The sequence below is a fragment of the Bicyclus anynana genome, chromosome 10 (genome assembly GCF_947172395.1).
Source record: "Bicyclus anynana chromosome 10, ilBicAnyn1.1, whole genome shotgun sequence".
Lineage (NCBI taxonomy): Eukaryota > Metazoa > Arthropoda > Insecta > Lepidoptera > Nymphalidae > Bicyclus > Bicyclus anynana.
Window position 1 is genome coordinate 16,606,541 of NC_069092.1, and position 18,588 is coordinate 16,625,128.

The 18,588-nt window shown below is 37.2% G+C and overlaps 2 protein-coding genes and 1 non-coding gene across 6 annotated transcripts in view; 1 reads left to right on the forward strand and 2 right to left on the reverse strand.

Moving 5' to 3' along the window:
* LOC112046986 (FMR1 autosomal homolog 1) overlaps positions 1-7,926 on the reverse strand; it is a 33,263-nt gene extending 25,337 nt beyond the window's left edge. For all 4 annotated transcript variants that reach the window (XM_052883751.1, XM_024083868.2, XM_052883749.1 and 1 more), the window contains exons 1-3: positions 7,819-7,926; positions 7,389-7,441; positions 7,159-7,312 (exon numbers count right to left, since the gene is read on the reverse strand). In XM_052883751.1, the coding sequence (XP_052739711.1) occupies positions 7,159-7,312; positions 7,389-7,441; positions 7,819-7,869 (258 nt within the window). In that variant the 5' untranslated portion in view covers positions 7,870-7,926. The remainder of the gene's footprint in view (positions 1-7,158; positions 7,313-7,388; positions 7,442-7,818) is intronic.
* A 1,672-nt stretch (positions 7,927-9,598) lies between these two features.
* Positions 9,599-17,446, forward strand: LOC112046972 (GDP-L-fucose synthase). Its single transcript, XM_024083848.2, has 8 exons — positions 9,599-9,769; positions 9,869-10,017; positions 10,567-10,681; positions 11,260-11,388; positions 12,155-12,228; positions 14,360-14,499; positions 15,070-15,198; positions 15,863-17,446. The coding sequence occupies exons 2-8, from the start codon at positions 9,869-9,871 to the stop codon at positions 16,096-16,098; spliced, it is 972 nt and encodes a 323-aa protein (XP_023939616.1). The 5' UTR covers positions 9,599-9,769; the 3' UTR covers positions 16,099-17,446.
* Trnak-cuu (transfer RNA lysine (anticodon CUU)) lies at positions 14,064-14,136 on the reverse strand. The gene has a single exon. It is a non-coding gene; the product is annotated as a tRNA-Lys (tRNA).
* Positions 17,447-18,588: the final 1,142 nt, after the last annotated feature.

Consider the following 18,588-nt stretch of genomic DNA (forward strand, 5'->3'; position numbering starts at 1 on the left):
TATGGGTTGTTGATGATGATGAATTAGTTATATGGTTAACAAGTATGGATGCCAGGTAATGATCTATAGCCAAAATGGTCCAGGGTTCAGGTAAACACAATTGTGATTGCAGGATGAAGCTTTTAGTTTGCTCCATGCTAATAATAGCACATAAAGCCTTTAAATTGTTTGAGTACCTAATCTCTGTCAGATTGTTTTACTGCAGCATTGAGTGAAGAAATAGAGAGAGACCATCTCTGCCTTACAGTGACAAAACATTGTATCTCAAACAGTATCCACTTTTGAAACCAGTTCTTTGTAGCCCCCTACTATTTGCTATAAAAACTATAAAAACAATGCAATTCTCAGGGATTTTTGAGTCTTGAAAAATTTGTTGCCACTAACCATGCACAAATACCTCATTCATGAGGTACTTTGTACTTCTACAAAAAAGTATCTGAAGATACAGTTTAATGTCATAGCACAGATTTGTCTGCACATTCATTTGTGCAATATTATTTCCTGTATAGGACATTTTTATTTGTTTACAATTTGAAAATTACAAGATTCTTTTTTCACCACAATATCACCATAAAATATTAAAAAAAGTAATTTAAATAATGTATTTTAATCACTTTTTTTTAATATTTGCTACTTCTTTTAAATACAACCGATTCCCTATAAATAAACAGAAAAGACAGGGGTGGATTTGTCATGTCCAGCAAGTGGTGATTGAACCACCACCTACTGGTAATGAGTCCCTTTACCATTGAGCTATTTAGGTTTATTTAAAAGCTGTGTCATATCAAACATGAATTTTCCTAACACAGAGTAGGACCAAGTGAGATTCATTATCTTAAATATTCCAAGAAAGTAAAAATCTTAAATATTCCAAGATGAATTGATGAATTTTTTCACAAGTTTATACAATAGTAACAATGAGGAGAGCTGTGATAGCCCAGTGAGTATGACCTCTACCTCAGATTCCGGAGAGTGGGTTCAAACCTGGCCCAGGGCTTGCACCTCCAACTTTCCAGTTGTGTGCATTTTAAGAAATTAAATATCACATGTTTTAAACAGTGAAGGAAAAACATTGTGAGGAAACCTGCATAACTGAGAATTTTCTCAATGCTGTGCATGTGTGAACACTGCCAATCCACTTATGGCATAACCCCTCTCAATCTGAGAGGAGACTCAAGCTCAGCAATGAGCCGAATATGGGTTGATAATGATGATGATGATGATTTTTTTGCAAAAGAGAAATGTTATGTATCTGTCTGTGGCATCATAGGCCTCAATGAGTTAACCCCTCAGCCAATAAGACAAAAAGCTATGGTATATCAATGGACAACATGAATTCAAATAGTTTTAATTTCACTACAAAATAAATTCTTATTTCAAAGACAAAAAATAAAATCAAAAATCACTTTTTCATAGTAAAAGCGCAATTTTTAGTAGTAGTAACTTATAAAACAGATTATATTCAAGAATTTTGTTTGAAAAATCAACTTAAATAACTACTATAAATGCTTGAAATTTTGTGCACACAATTCAATTTAAAAAAAGTAATTCTTATTTATAAAATTATATTTATAATTTAGTTCAATTCATATTTCTTTGTGTTTTGTATTGTTAAAATCTATACTAATATTATAAAGAGGTAAAGTTTGTAAGTTTGTAAGTTTGTCACATTTTTTAAATGGGGTAATCTTCGGAACTACTGGTCCGATTTTAAAAATTCTTTCACCAGTAGAATGCTACATTATCGGGGAGTGCTATAGGCTATATTTTATATTGGTATCATATATATTAGCCGAGTTATCACAGTTTTTGTCATACAGGTCGGACTGAAAATCCTCTTAAACAGACTTATTTGCATGCGCTGCCTTAACTATTGTGTAATATTGAAATTAATGTATGGAGACTTTATGTATCTTTAAAAGTTCTACAAAAAAGTCCGCGACACCATATATCTATCTTCTATATATTAGCAGATATAGTACCTTTTGTGTTTTAAAAATTATCTATACTAATATTATAAAGAGGTAAAGTTTGTAAGTTTGTAAGTTTGTAAGTTTGTAAGTTTGTAACAATTTTTTGAAATGGGGTAATCTTCGGAACTACTGGTCCGATTTTAAAAATTCTTTCACCAGTAGAATGCTACGTTATCGGGGAGTGCTATAGGCTATATTTTATATTTCTATCATTTATAACTACTGAGTTATCGCGGGTTTTCTCTTACAGGTCGGACCGAAAAACTTACTTATTCGCATGCGCTGCCTCAACCATTGCGTATAACTGAAATAAATGTATGGAGGCTTTTTGAACCTTTAAAAGTTCTACAAAAAAGTCCGCGACACCATATATCTATCTTTTATATTTTAGCAGATATAGTACCTTTAGTACTTTAATAAATTATTAAAATTTTTAATTGAGGTTTACGTCATTATTTACACAACTAAACTTAAATCCTTATCCAAATAAATTATTTAATAATCACAAGGATATTTTAGAGATAAGATTTGCCCTTTACAGTATGTTAATTAGTTAAATAGTTTCGGAGATAATACAAAATTTCTGAAAGTCGCAGAAATGCCGCTATATGACGCCCCGCGGTTTCAATTACGTGGTTCCCGTTCCCGTGTGAATATGAGAACCAAACATAGCCTATGACACTCGCAAATAATGTAGCTTTCTATTGGTAAAAGAATTTTCCAAATCGGTCCAGTAGATCCAGAGATTACCCCCGACAACCACACAAACTTTACCTCTTTATAGTATTAGCATAGAAGTCGCTTGGGAAATTATAGTCTTTTGGTCATTGCACCACGCACAAAAGACTGGACCAATTTTGCTGAGGGTAGGGATAGGATAGGGGTAGGGAAGGGGTAGGATAGAGGTAGGGTAGGGGTAATTTAGGGAAAGTGTAGGGTAGGGTAGGGTAGGGTAGGGTACGAATAAGGTAGGGGTAGTGTAGGGTAGGGGCGAGGTAGAGGTAGGGGAAGGGTATGGAACGTATAGGGTAGGGGAGGAGTAGGATAGGGGTAGGGTACGGGTAGGGTACGGGTAGGGTAGGGTTAGGGTAGGGGTAAGGTAGGGGTAGGGTAGGGGTAGATTAGGGTTAGGGTAGGGTAGGGTATGGATAGGTTACGGGTAGGGTTAGGGTAGGGGTAAGGTGGGGGGATGGTAGGGTTAGCGTTAGCGGTAGGATAGGAGTAAGGTAGGGGTAGGGTAGGGTAGGGTTGGGTAAGGTAGAGGTAGAGAAGTTTACATCAATTTTTACGCGGACGAAGTCGCGGGCGTCCGCTATTTGTTATAAATAAACGGTTTTTAACACGTTACCGTCTAACTGTCGTACACGTAATTAAATGTCAAATTGTAGGCTCAGACCAATTATAAAAGGACCTGTATCGCACTTATAGTCACGAACAAAATTGTCTGTAATTTTCTGAGGAAAACGAGCTTAGATTTTGTATGTATCTTATACTAAACTAGAACTTTTTGCCCGTTTTTTACACAACTCAATTACACAAAAAGGTATTTTTACGGAGCTCTTTAACCGACGAACACGATTACAACTATTTAACATCGATTCTATAGAGACAGTTTTTATAATCGCATTAGATCGTTGATCATATACTTTGACAGAAAAGTAACGTCTAGCGAGGCAGGTCCTATACAAAAATTGGTCTGAGATTGTAGGTAGTGGAAGAATGAATTAATATAACAGTATATTTGGAGACATTTGTACTAAACGACTTCGATTTGACGACGATTACGATCACGTTAGCCTTTGAAATGTAACAACTTACTAATAACGAGGTTATGAATTTCATTGGCGTGGACGTCATAAATGCAAAAATTAACTGCTTACCCTCATGATGCATTGTTTGGAGAAGAAAATCTCCATTTTATACAAATGTCGGAGTGTAAGGGGTTTCACATCAGAAGCGGTTGTCCGCAAACACAATTATTGAATGAAAGTCTGTCAGGTCCAACAACTCCCACTAAGAATGTTACTAATAAACCCTGAGTGGCAGAGAATGATGAGATGAGAGTGAGTGGAGTCACGCACTTGTGAACGATGTGTGTAGGGTTAAAGGCGCCTTTGACAGATATCTAACACTCCCCTTTTCCACTCAAGTCACTCTCCCCGCCTATCCCAAGTAACCAATAAAGAATTACACAACAAGAGATGTGGACGGCTCGAACGCCACGAGCATTGAAGCCGTCCGTACCGCAAGTCGTTGCAACGCGGCGATAACACAAAGATTTTCTACGTTACTTATTAGATTAATATGTTAAGTTTACGTGTCTACAAAATCACCGCAAAAAGTGATCCAAATTTAGCTACACTGAGGGCACACATGCACAATTGTTTGATTAATTACATCCTACATTTATGTCATCATCATTATCAACCCATATTCGGCTCACTGCTGAGCTCGAGTCTCCTCTTAGAATGAGAGGGGTTAGGCCAATAGTCCACCACGCTGGCCCAATGCGGATTGGCAGACTTCACACGCGCAGAGAATTAAGAAAATTCTCTGGTATGCAGGTTTCCTCACGATGTTTTCCTTCAACGTTTGAGACACGTGATTTTTAATTTCTTAAAATGCTCACAACTGAAAAGTTGGAGGTGCATGCCCCGGGCCGGATTCGAACCCACACCCTCCGGAATCGGAGCCAGAGGTCATATCCACTGGGCTATCACGGCTCTATATATATATATATATATATATATATACATTTATGTATATATACTTTTTACACTTTTTGAACACACAAATCGACATTGTAGATATTGCAGTTAGGTATTATTTGTAAAAAAACTTTCGTAGTACCCAATACGACAAATGAAATTAAGACAATTAGCCACTTTAGTCCGGCTCACTTTCGTCACGCTGGTGACAACTAATAGTATTGATACAAGATGTACGAATAGTGCGTACCCTATTTAAATACGTTGTGCAGAACCACTGTGGGTTCGGCGTTATATCGGAACACTGAATTTTTTGATGGTATGTCATTCATTAAAATCATCATTATCAGCCGATGCACTACGCCATATGGACTTCCAAACAACACGGTCTTAGCTGTCTCCATCCAACGGCATTTCGTTGCCGCAGGTCAAACTGGTAAACGAACTACGCCCCTGGGCAGTTTTACTTGCACCAGAGACATTAGCCTTCATGGTTCGTTGATTAGCTTGCATAGTTGTGGTTTAAATGTGATATCACGCTAATATTATAAAGGCGAAAGTTTGTGTGTATATGTGTTTGTTTCTCCTTTACGCTGTGGCTACTGAAGCGATTTGGCTGAAATTTGGAATGGTAATAGATTTTTTTAGGATTAACATATAGGATACTTATCATCTCTGAAAACCCCATGGTTCCCGCGGGATTTGTGAAAAACTGAATTCCACGCGGACGAAGTCGCGGGCGTCTGCTAGTTAATTTTATATACTTAGGTTTACGTCATTATTTATACAACTAAACTTTAATCCTTATTAAAATAAATTATTTAATGATCACAAGGATATTATGGAGATAAGATTTGCCCTTTGCAGTATGTTAATTACTTAAATAGTTTCGGAGATAATACAAAATTTCTAAAAGACGCAGAAATTCCGCAATATGACGCCCGGCGCTTTCATTTACGTAGTTCCCGTTCCCGAGTGAATAGGGGGATCAAACATAGCCTATGACACTCGCAAATAACGTAGCTTTCTATTGGTAAAACAATTTTCAAAATCGGTCCAGTAGATACAGAGATTACTTCACGAACTTTACCTCTTTATATTATTAGCATAGAAGTCTCTATTTCTCTTGGTCATACCACCACTCTCGAAGGACTGGACCGATTTTGCTAAGGGTAGGAATAAGATAGAGAAGTTACAGGGTAGAGTAGGGTACGGGTAGGGAAGCGAAGGGGTAGTGTAGGGGTAGGGTAGGTTTAGGGCCGGATTTAGGGTAGTGGTAGGGTAGGGGTAGAGGTAGGGTAGTGGTAGGGTAGAGGTACGGGTAGGATAGGGAAGTGGTAGGGTAGGGGTAGGATAGACGTGAGATAGGGGTACGGGTGGGATAGGGTTAGGAAAGGGATAGGGTACGGGGAGGGTAGGGGTAGGATGGGGGTAGGGTGTAGGTAAGGTAGGGGTAGGTTTGGGGTAGGGTAGGGGTAGGGTGGGGGTAGGGGTAGAGTAGGGTAAGGGTAGGGTAGACGTAGGGATTGGGTAGGGTAAGGTTGGGGTAGTTGTAGGGTATGGGTAGGGTAGGGTAGGGGTAGAGACAGTAAAGTAGTACATCGAAATTTACGCGGACGAAGTCGCGGGCGTCCGCTAGTTGTATATAAAAACATAAAACCAAGAGATGTATCCCTAGTAAAACAGTTAAGTGCATTAAACAAATAAAGACTCAAGTATTCATGTGCTGGGCAAAAATACAGGTTTCTTTTGAGACTGTATTTCTTTGTGTCCAATGCAGGTGACCTTACAAGAATAGTTTTGTAAAATCTGACCAGTAACAGTTTGTGTATGAGTTTTTATTATTAGTTACAACAGCCTGCTATGGGAGTTCTACAATATACATGGTCAATACCATGATTAAGTTTATTAATACATATAAATCAGTGGCATGCATAAGGTTGTTAGTCAGGGTATGACCTTAACTAATAACTAGTAAGACAATTTAACTAAACTGAGAATATGTGCATTGGATAAGCATTAACAAAACATTTGTTATGGTATACTTTTATGCATAATGAAGTGCATGCCACTAACATAAATAAAACTGGAGTGTCTGTTCAAGATAACTGTTCTCTCAAGTGCTTATATTTATTGATACTAAAACACAATAAAGCTTTTTGAAATTTTCGTGTATGTTTTTTTGTCCAGGCTGAATGGATTTTAATGGGACATTGAGTGGTAGAATTAATATTGAGCAACATAGAGACTACTTTTTTAATCATGGTTCCCGCGAGTTTTATGAAATACTGGATTTTACGCAAAGTCCTAGTATATAAAATATAAAAAAAAATTGAAATCTTTTTTGTTTCAATGTTTAAAATGTCCAATATGAATCTCACAATACATGATAATTGTGTAGAAACATCTTTAATGAAGTTTAAATAATCTTTGAAAGTGTCAATCTTTGTTCACAATAAAACATCGTAATTCAATACCTTGATATTTGCAGTCCACCACCCACATGCTTCCTTCTCATTTGACCTCGCAAATACTTCGACCTCTTGATTGTCCACGAATTCTGTGTGTTTGCCACTATCCTTGGGCGGCAGGAACACTTGGGAAAACGGAAACTTGGATTCTGGCTGCCAGCTGAAACCGATTAGTTTATATAAATAAAGTTTTCACCGACCCAATAAGAAGTCAAATCAACAAAATATTAACTCACTCATTTTCAAAGGCTACGAGAACCTCGTTGTCGAGCACGTCGGTGACAATGGCCTAAAAATATAGAAGAATTTTAGAAGTGATGATCCATTAACTTGGTAATGCGATAGATATATAAATATTTCTTTTACTATTCTTCGGGTCAAACAGTAAAAACGCATGCGACGAAACTGAACACCACAAAGCTTAATACTGTTTTACAATTACGGTTGTGAGTAAAGATAGTAGAAAGGATTAAAACACATGGAAAATTCACGCCCTGTCAGTCGGACATGGCGTCCATTCCAGCCGCGATGATCTTCCCGGAAAAATATTTTTGTAAGTATGTGACAAAACTCGAAAAGGACGACTCGGTATAACTGAATATTTAAACCACTAATATAAATGATTCGTTTTATGTAGAACTCGACCGTACTTCACAATTTACAAACCTTATAATAAGCACCATTTTCACCGTACACCTCGACCGACAAATCCTCCATTTTGGTTTGAAAGCGTATTTGGCGTTTTCAGAGCGAGAATGAAGCGCGATCAGAAACTGTTATCCAATCGCAGTTGAGAATTCAGTCATAGACAATATTGTTTTGCTTTTTAAAAATGCTGGCAACTTGAAATTTTCAAAGGAGTTAGCAGATAAAACAAAAATCGGTAATTCGATAATAAAAAGTCGTAAATTTCTGCATAATATTTTTGAAGGAAGTTCTAAAAAATTTAACAATCATTAAAATAGTCCAACATCTTTTTGACTCTAATATATCTATACTAATATTATAAAGAGGTAATGTTTGTAAGTTTGTAAGTTTGTAACAATTTTTTGAAATGGGGTAATCTTCGGAACTACTGGACCGATTTTAAAAATTCTTTCACCAGTAGAATGCTACATTATCGGGGAGTGCTATAGGCTATATTTTATATTGGTATCATATATATTAGCCGAGTTATCACAGTTTTTGTCATACAGGTCGGACTAAAAACCTTTTAAACAGACTTATTCGCATGCGCTGCCTTAACCATTGTGTAAAATTGAAATTAATGTATAGAGACTTTATGTATCTTTAAAAGTTCTACAAAAAAGTCCGCGACGCCATATATCTATCTTCTATATATTAGCAGATATAGTACCTTTTGTGTTTTAAAAATTATTAATTTTATATACTTAGGTTTACGTCATTATTTATACTACTAAACTTTAATCCTTATCAAAATAAATTATTTAATAATCACAAGGATATTATGGAGATAAGATTTGCCCTTTACAGTATGTTAATTACTTAAATAGTTTCGGAGATAATACAAAATTTCTAAAAGACGCAGAAATTCCGCTATATGACGCCCGGCGCTTTCATTTACGAAGTTCCCGTTCCCGTGTGAATATGGGGATCAAACATAGCCTATGACACTCGCAAATAACGTAGCTCTCTATTGGTAAAACAATCTTCCAAATCGGTCCAGTAGATCCAGATATTACCTCCTACAACCACACGAGCTTTACCTCTTTATATTATTAGCATAGAAGTCTCTATTTCTGTTGGTCATACCACCACTTTCGAAGGACTGGACCGATTTTGCTAAGGGTAGGAGTAAGATAGAGAAGTTACAGGGTAGGGTAGGGTACGGGTAGGGAAGCGTAGGGGTAGTGTAGGGTACGGGTAGGGAAGCGTAGGGGTAGTGTAGGGGTAGGGTAGGTTTAGGGCCGGGTTTAGGGTAGTGGTAGGGTAGGGGTAGAGGTAGGGTAGTGGTAGGGTAGAGGTACGGGTAGGATAGGGAAGTGATAGGGTAGGGGTAGGATAGGCGTGAGATAGGGGTACGGGTGGGATAGGGGTAGGAAAGGGATAGAGTACGGGGAGGGTAGGGGGTAGGGTGTAGGTAAGGTAGGGGTAGGGTAGGGGTAGGGTAGGGGTAGGGTGGGGGTAGGGGTAGGGTAGGGTAGGGGTAGGGTAGATGTAGGGGTTAGGTAGGGTAGGGTTGGGGTAGTGGTAGGGTAGGGGTAGGGTAGGGTAGGGGTAGGGTAGAGTAGGGGTAGTAGTAAAGTTGACATCGAAATTTACGCGGACGAAGTCGCGGGCGTCCGCTAGTTTATTAATAAAATTGTATGAAATTGAAAATATGAACTACAATACCACAGTGATATTTTTTTTTTATTTTAACATTGACAAGTGACCTAAAATTTAACGTCACGTCATTGCATTGTTGTTTGACTTTGACATTTCTTTTTAAATACAAAAATAAAAAACCGGCTGTTGTGTCTGGCCTGATTAGATAAAGTTATTTTAATTGTAGTATTACTTTGCATACGTAGTATTTTTCTTTCTTACAATTTCATGATCCTTAAATTATTTATATGGTGTTACTTCTAAACTGAGATAATAATAAATCAAAACGGTAATTGATAATTATTCTAGGAAGATTACAATGAAAAATACTCTCAAGTATTTTTACAATTTTGTAGTGTTTATATCTAAAATAACGAATATTGTTTAGATGAGTGGCGAAAACAGCACGATCCTGGTTACCGGAGGCTCTGGGCTCGTGGGCCAGGCGATAAAAACTGTAATTGACGAAGAAAAGAAGTCTGGGTTAGGTGCTGGTGAGACGTGGATTTTCTGTGGTTCCAAAGATGGTGATCTTAGGTAAATTGTGTACAATATGCCAACAGTAATATAATACAGACACGAAAGCAATGTACTTGATTTCTGTCTCGTTTTATAAATCATTTATTTATTTTACAAAACAGTAATAAAATATGAATATCAAATGACGGCTGCGGGGCTGCGGGACGCAGTGTGTGACCCTGCCTTCTGGATCCATGGCCGTGGATTTGATTCCCACTATTGGAAAATATTTGTGTGATGACTTTGGATGTTTTCCAGTGTCATGTAGTATATATAAATTTATATGATGAAATTATCTTAGTACCCATAACACAGGCTATGCTTTCTTTGGGGTTAGATAGTGATGGGTGGATTTTTTGCATAAATTTATTTTTATTCATTTATTTATAAATATTCCCACATTTCCAGCCTTAAAAACAGCTTTGAACAGGATATATGTATGTCAAAAATCAATTTTTTAAACATTAAATTATCCAGACTTGATTATCTGAATGCCTGATGACATCAATTAATCTGGTTAATCGAGTATCTACTGTGCTTGTATATAATGCAGTCTTTTCTTTACAGAGACAGAGCTCAAACTGAAGCCCTGTTTGATAAACACAAACCCACCCATGTGGTGCACCTGGCTGCAATGGTGGGTGGACTGTTTCACAACATGGCCCACAATCTGGACTTCTTTGTAAGTAATTTAGTAAATTTTAAGAACTTCACAGAAAAATATTTAATGAGAAAGTTTAGTGAAATAAAACCATTTATTTCATAACAATACTAATGGTGAATGTGGGGCATTTCCTGTAATATCATATTTTCTCATGACCCAACGGATGCCTGTGACTTCATCCACATAAGCCCTTAGGGTCCTTATTCCGGCCCTGTTGCAAAATATTTTTAGTGTATGTTTGCTATATGACATGTATAAACATCCTCACTGCCAAATTACATCTTTGAATGTCAATCAGTTCCCAATAATTTCATAAGGAATGGTAATTTCCTGTTCCATATAAATATATTAGCCAATGACCTGCAGTTTCACTCACATAGTTTCTGTTCCTGTGAGAATACAGGGGTATAATATAGCCTGTAACACTTATAATGTGGCTTTCTAGTGGTAAAAGAATTAATTTCAAAATCGGTTTTGTAGATCAAGAGATTATCCCCTTCAATGCCACAAACTTTACCTTTACTTATCAGGCAGGCTAAATAATATAAAAAATGTAAATTATATTTATATTCCTAAATCACATTATTGAATTTCAGAGAGAGAACATGGCAATAAATGATAATGTGTTGAATGCAAGCCACAAACATAATGTGAGCAAGGTTGTGTCTTGTCTGTCTACATGTATCTTCCCAGACAAAGTCACATACCCCATTGACGAGACTATGGTGAGTAATAACCTATGGTGTGCACAAAGTTTTGAATAGAATAAGCGCTCAAAATCCTGATGATACAACATAAAAACTTTCTTACTTCAGCCATAAATTTTTATCTTCATCATCATCATGTATTTTTACTTTTACTCACTGCAGACTGCAGTACTCTTAGCATGTATCAACAATATATCTTGTGACTAGAGAGATGTATTGTCAACCAATAGCAATATAGTCATAATAAAAATAAAAAGAAGCAGTAGAAGTAGTTCTGTATTAGAAACAACCTTCACCCATATGTTTAAAGGGTGAAAAGTGTCAAATTTAGTATGTATGTTAAAAAATATACTGCAAGTAGGTTGCCTAAAAATTTCCTGGCCAAACTATTATTATCTATCATTAATGATAGTTTGGTCAACCGTTTTTGAGGCAACCTACTCGCAAATATATTTTTTGACATACTAAATTTGATATAAAACACTTTCCATCCATTAAACAGAGGGGTGAAGGTCTTTTTTAATATTGATCTTAGACAAAATCTTCAAACGAACTATATGTAAATTAAAGTCTTTCAGACAGGTTATCTTGTATTACACATTCTTGGCTGCAGGACTTAATCCTCCTTTTTTTATGAGTATATAAGAGTTTACTTAAAATCTATTTGGGTCTTAGACCCATCAGACTGTGTAAATATTAATGGTGAAGATCTAAATGACGATGATGCTAAAATGGCTCTTGACCATGAGGATGATATGCAAATTAATAAATAATTTAATTTTAGATACACAATGGCCCGCCACACTCTTCAAACTATGGGTACAGTTATGCTAAAAGAATGATAGACGTACTTAACAGGTAAGAATTTATTGTGAGTAATCTAGATCAGATCTAGATAAATATACATTTTTTTAATAATAATTACAACAAGCAATTCCCCATTCATCTTAATATCTTACTAATCAGACTCTAAACATTATTTGAATGATCTAATATGTAAATATATACTTGACATTTGAAGCCAAGACTAACCAAAAAACAAAGTCAAAATATCTTCAAGAACATTTGCTTATTAAATAAACTCTGGCTCCTAATGAGGATTAAACTCCACAAGGCTCTCGCAGTACATTTGCTTATTGTCCTGACACAGATTGATATATTACCTAATCAGATTTGGTTAAAGCTCAAACCAATTATAGAAGAACTACTATCACTCCCAAATTCACAAGCAAAATTGTCTGTAATTTTCTGAGGAAAACAAGCTTATATTTTGTATATTATACCTTGTAAAAACTAGCAGTTTTTGGGCATTTTTTTGGTCACATTAGATCATTGATCATATACTTTGACATAAAAGTAACGTCTAGCGAGGCAGGTCCTATACAATAATTGGTCGGAATAGGTAGATTGCACCAATGTAGTTTAACAGTAATTTCATGTATTACTAATTGCTTTGTAAAAACGTTAATTGTGTTTTAACATTGTACAATGAATGTAAGATAAGATTAACATTTATAACATGTTTTGTGGCTAAATGGAAATTCATTAACTCTACTGTTTCTAGTATTAGACATAGTTTATTTGTAAACTAGTAGACGCCCTTGCGGTTTTACCCAAGTAGTTACCGTTCCTGTGGGAATCATCATAATTATCAGCCGATAGACGTTTATTGCTGGACATAGGCCTGCATGGACTTCCAAGCACAAAGATCTGGAGCCGCCAGCATTCAGCGGCTCCCAGCAACCCGCTTGATATCCTCGGTCCACTTTGCCACTTCAGCTTCACGACTCGCTGAGCTATTATATAATGATTTATTTATTTTGCTATCATCCGCGAAAATTCGGCGAACCCATGCGACAACGTCACCCAGGTCCGACAAAATACTCTCTACGTACGTTTCACCCCGAAACCGGAGCATCCTCAGGAGATGTTGACTCTACAACGTGCAATTGCAAAGTGTCGTTTTCGACCTTTGCTTCGTCTTTTATAGACCAAAAAGTAGGTGGGGCAAGAGGTGGGCGTTGCCAAGATACTCATAATATAAGCGATTTATCTCGCATCGCATTCAAACATTTTTATTAGTGGTGACTTCGATAACTCTATTTGTTCATTTAATAAGGTAATTCCTGACTTATTATGTTTTATTATTTATTATTATTATTCGCTGAGCTATGTCAGTGACTTTGGTTCGTCTGCGGATCTCCTCATTTCTGATTCGATCACTCAGAATAACTCCAATCCTAACTAGCTCCATCGCCCGCTGAGTGACTTTGAGCCTTCTAATCACAACAAACGCAGTATTAACTAATCTATCGATCTATCTATCTAAATTATGTGTGTAACGCGGCAAACTCAATATTTTTGGTCGCGTCAATATGATACATCTCTCAGTACCTACTTACCTATCCCTGTCGAATGATTCCGAACAGGCGAGACGCGGGACGCGAGAGGGGTAAGAACCCGATCGTAAAATAGAAGTAGAGTCCAATTCAGTGCGCCTGCGACCGCTCTTAACGCTACCCGCGCATTCGTAAGGCTCAATGCCCCGAACGTATATTAAATTGTACCTACCTAAATCAATGTACGAATGTTGAGTGTCATTAGTAAATCGTCTATGTCCCATCAAAAGTTGTTTAATTTACAATAACAATCCGTAAGGTTCAGTGCTCGTAGAAGATCCCCCTTACAAGTGGCGCCCAACGTCGGGCCCGAACCCACGACCCTGAGATTAAGAGTCTCATTCTCTACCGACTGAGCTAGCCGGGCATTCGTGAGGCTCAATGCTCCGAACGTGTATAAAATAGTACCTACCTAAATCAATGTAAGTACGAATGTTAAGTGCCATTAGTGAATCGTCTATGTCCCATCAAAAGTTGTTTAATTTACAATAACAATCCGTAAATCCGTGAAAAAAATCCGTGCTCGTAGAAGACCCCCTTACATGTGTTTATATCTATCTATCTATCTATCTATCTCTCGTTGTGTGCAGGGGCTACAGCGAGCAGCACGGGCGCTCGTACACGTCGGTGGTGCCGTGCAACGTGTTCGGGCCGCACGACAACTTCTCGCTGCAGTCCAGCCACGTCATACCCGCGCTCATCCGCCGCATGGACGACGCCATAGTGAGCGGTGAGTACAGGGTTACTGGAAATACTGCCTATTATAGGACTCAAAAGTGATTACAAATATAGGAAAACTAATGTCGAACAAATTATGATTCACAACACTTGTCAGGACAACTTAATTAACAAATGAAACTGTAACCTAACCAAAATAAGACCCTAGAATGGCAGAGAATGACCTTGAGTGGAGTCACGCACTTGTGAACGATGTGTGTAGGGTTAAAGGATCCATTCATAGTCGACTAACACTCCCCTTTTTCACTCAAGTCACTGTCCCCGCCTATCCCGCCTATCCCAAGTAACCCATAAAAAATTACACAACAAGAGATGTGAAAGGCTCGAACGCCACGAGCACTGAAGCCATCCGTACCGTAAGCCGTTGCTATGCGGATAGTAAAGATCATTAACTACTTATGATTGGTTCGTTTGTTCGTTTGCTTGTGTATTAAGTTTGTTGGTAACAGAAAACAATAAATACAGCTTCAAATGTCAGAGTGATAAGAAGAAATGTATTTTTCTTCAAGAAACATATTTTTACTAAGCCAATTTAACCGGATTTGTCTCTGTTGATCTCCAGGTGACAAAACATTCACAGTGTGGGGCAGCGGCAAGCCCCTGCGCCAGTTCATCTACTCGCTGGACCTCGCGCGACTCTTCGTGTGGGTGCTGCGCTACTACGACAGCGTGGACCCTATTATACTATCAGGTCTGCATTTATACATCATCATCCATCAACAACCCATATTCGTCTCACTGTTGACCACGAGTCTCCTCTCAGAATGAAGGTTGAGGTACCTACGTGATATTTAATTTCTTAAAATGCACAGAACTAAAAGTTGGACACCTTTTTCTTGATTCGGAATGTATATTATGGGAAGGACTCGCATTCATCACGTACGCGCAGATTTTGTTCCGATCGGATTAAACGTAGGTATATGTGCGTCTTATTGTTTTATATTTATTTCACGCATTATTTTATATTTGTTTTGACGGCCTTCGTGGCGCAGTGGTATGCGCGGTGGATTTACAAGACGGAGGTCCTGGGTTCGATCCCCGGCTGGGCAGATTGAGATTTTCTTAATTTGTCCAGGTCTGGCTGGTGGGAGGCTTCGGCCGTGGCTAGTTACCACCACACCGGCAAAGACGTACCGCCAAGCGATTTAGCGTTCCGGTACGATGCCATGTAGAAAATTGGTTTTTTGAAACTGGGAAAACGGATTAGGAAAACGAATGTATACGACCGGTCTTATATGTAGACTTGCTCGCCGAGAAAAGATATTTTCAAACTAGTTATATAAAAAAAAACAATCTGTACTTCAAAACATTGAAAACAATTTATAGGGTTTGATGTCGAATTTCACGTTTTCCAGTGGACGAAAAAGACGAAGTGACAATAAGCGAAGTGGCCGAAGCTATCAAGAAAGCCCACGGTTTCCACGGCGAGATAGTGTTTGACACCAGCAAGGCAGACGGACAGTACAAGAAGACTGCCTCCAACAGCAAGCTGAGGGCTCTTCACAAGGACTTCGAATTCACGCCCTTCGATGAAGCGATGCGCGCTACGGTGGCGTGGTATAAAGAGAATAGAGCTGTTGCTAGAAAATAGCCAGATGTCTACACAAATGTTAGCAAAAATAAGGCTTAAAGGTCATATCTCATTGCAGCCACCCCGCACCTGATGTCTTATGACTGTCATCATCATCTCCTTACCCTTATCCCACTTAAATGGAATCGGAAAAATATGTCAATCTTTTCCATTCGTCTCTAATGCTCGTCAACTCATCATCCACTCCTTTTACACACATGTCTTCTTTCACACAATCCAACCATCTCTTCTTTGGCCTTCCTCTCCTCTTATGTCCTTCCACTTGCACATTCAACATTTTTCTAGTAATATTACTTTCCTCCCTACGTATTACATGTCCATACCAAGCTAACCTTCTACTCCTAAATTTTTGTGTCACTGGCGCCACCTTCAGACTTCCTCTTATATACTGACGTCTTATGACTGTAACTATCAATAAATAGTTAAGCCAGATTTTTTCCTGAAATTTGATCCAATAAACAAATGGATTAAGAATAAATAATAATTCATTTATTTTGCTATCATCCGCGAAAAGCTGACGAAACCATGCGACGTCACCCAGGTCCGACAATCTATGTTTCACTAGGTCTCTATGTTTCACCCCGAAACCAGAGTATCCTCAGAAGCAAACGTGCAATTGATTAAGATTGTTGCTAATTTGGATCATAAATAAGTTATTAATATGTGTAAGTCGGTAATGACTTGGGCTTGCGGTTACGCAATAAAAGTAGATACAAAGATACTAAAACTAAATTATGTATGTATTAAGTACAAAACCCTATGGTTAGTGGTAGTGCTATGACGACTGAATGTAGTAAGGTAAACGTCTAACAGTCCTACACTACGTTTCAATGCGCAATATTGATCGAAGATCGAAAGAAACACAAGAGGTGTGGGTTGTGTACTGGTAGGGTAACGGGTTGCTCTAATGGGTTATGACCATACTATGTTTATTTATATAATAATGTATCAGATTTTTTTTTGTTATGTTGTTTATTAATATTCTTGGAATAAGAGGAATTTTATATTAAAATCAAAGTCAATGTCAAAACGGTACAAAAATGAAGCGTGCTTTGAAAATATGTTTTTTGTATGAAATAGGTAATAGATACGGAAATATACGACAGGAATATAAATTTGATGAATTTGAGTTTCTCAAAATGCCACAAAATCTTAAGCTGTAAATTTTATTATTCTGTACATATGTACAGACTCTTAATACTTAAGTAATTTGAATTTTTGGGTGAAGAGAGAAAAGGTTATTATTTAATTTGTATTTATTTATGCGTTAAACGCAGTCTAGAAATAATATTACAATAATATTTATAGTTTAGACTGTATTGAAATAAAGAATTATTATTTATTAAAATTTGTTTAATTTAATAGGTAGGTACTCAAGAATCTAAAATTTTCCAAGGTCATACTGATTCTGCGTTTTAACTTGGTCAACTATGGCCAGATAGGTCCCTGGATTCGAAACCAGGGTTAAGTGAAAAAAAAAGGTTTTTCTCGAGAAATTAGTAATCTATTCTCAGAATGTTGATGATGTTAGTTCTCCTTGAAGGTTAAATCTTCAAAATGTTTTACAATATCTGCCCAATTGCCTAAACTCAAAAAGTTAAAAAGCTTTTCTACTCTTTAATCAGATCTGTAGCATGTCGTACGATTACGCAATGAATGAGGCAAGAGCAAGGATGTTTGTTGTATTCTATTAGGATCGCGTTCTTGTAAAGAAATTGAACTTTATTTATAAGGCGATTAAATCTATTCCTTTGCGGTTGTAACCATAGATTTACTTGTAACAGTGGCAGAGTTGAACCAACAAGGACAGCACAATGGCATAGAGATACCTAAAGTTATTGTCAGTCAAAAAACTTTTTTAAATAAAATTTTGTACCATTTTTGCACTAAGAAATCTTCTCAATATAATTTAACTTTTATTAATTGTTTTATACAATATTCTGAAGTTAACATTGTTATGTTTTCAAATATTTTGCAAGATGTATCTACCCCATCTACCCACAGAACCAAATATAAAAAAGGAACATCCTTGTACAAGAGAGATTTGGAGTATGAATGCTGATGACTTGTTGTATAATCTATACCTACTTATAATAAATCTGTAGAGAGGTCAATTCTGTACATGAAATATATTTCCAAAATAACTATCACGGGGTGATTAGTGGTCGATACTGATGCCAAAAATGCAATCAGTAAAATTTTTGACTGTCTGTCTGTTTTTTATAGAAACAAAAACTACTTGATGTATTTTAACGAAACTTGGTACAATGATTCTTCATACTCCTGGGCAGGTTATAGTATACTTTTCATCACGCTACAATCAATAGGAGCAGAGCAGTAAAGGGAAATGTTGAGAAAACGGAAGAAGTTACTCCATCTTTTCGGTCGCCGTCGCGTGGTAGGGTAGGGTTAGGTTAGGGGTAGGGTAGTGGTAGGGTAAGGATAGAGTAGGGTAGGGTCGGGGTAGGGGTAGTAGTAGAGTTTCACGCG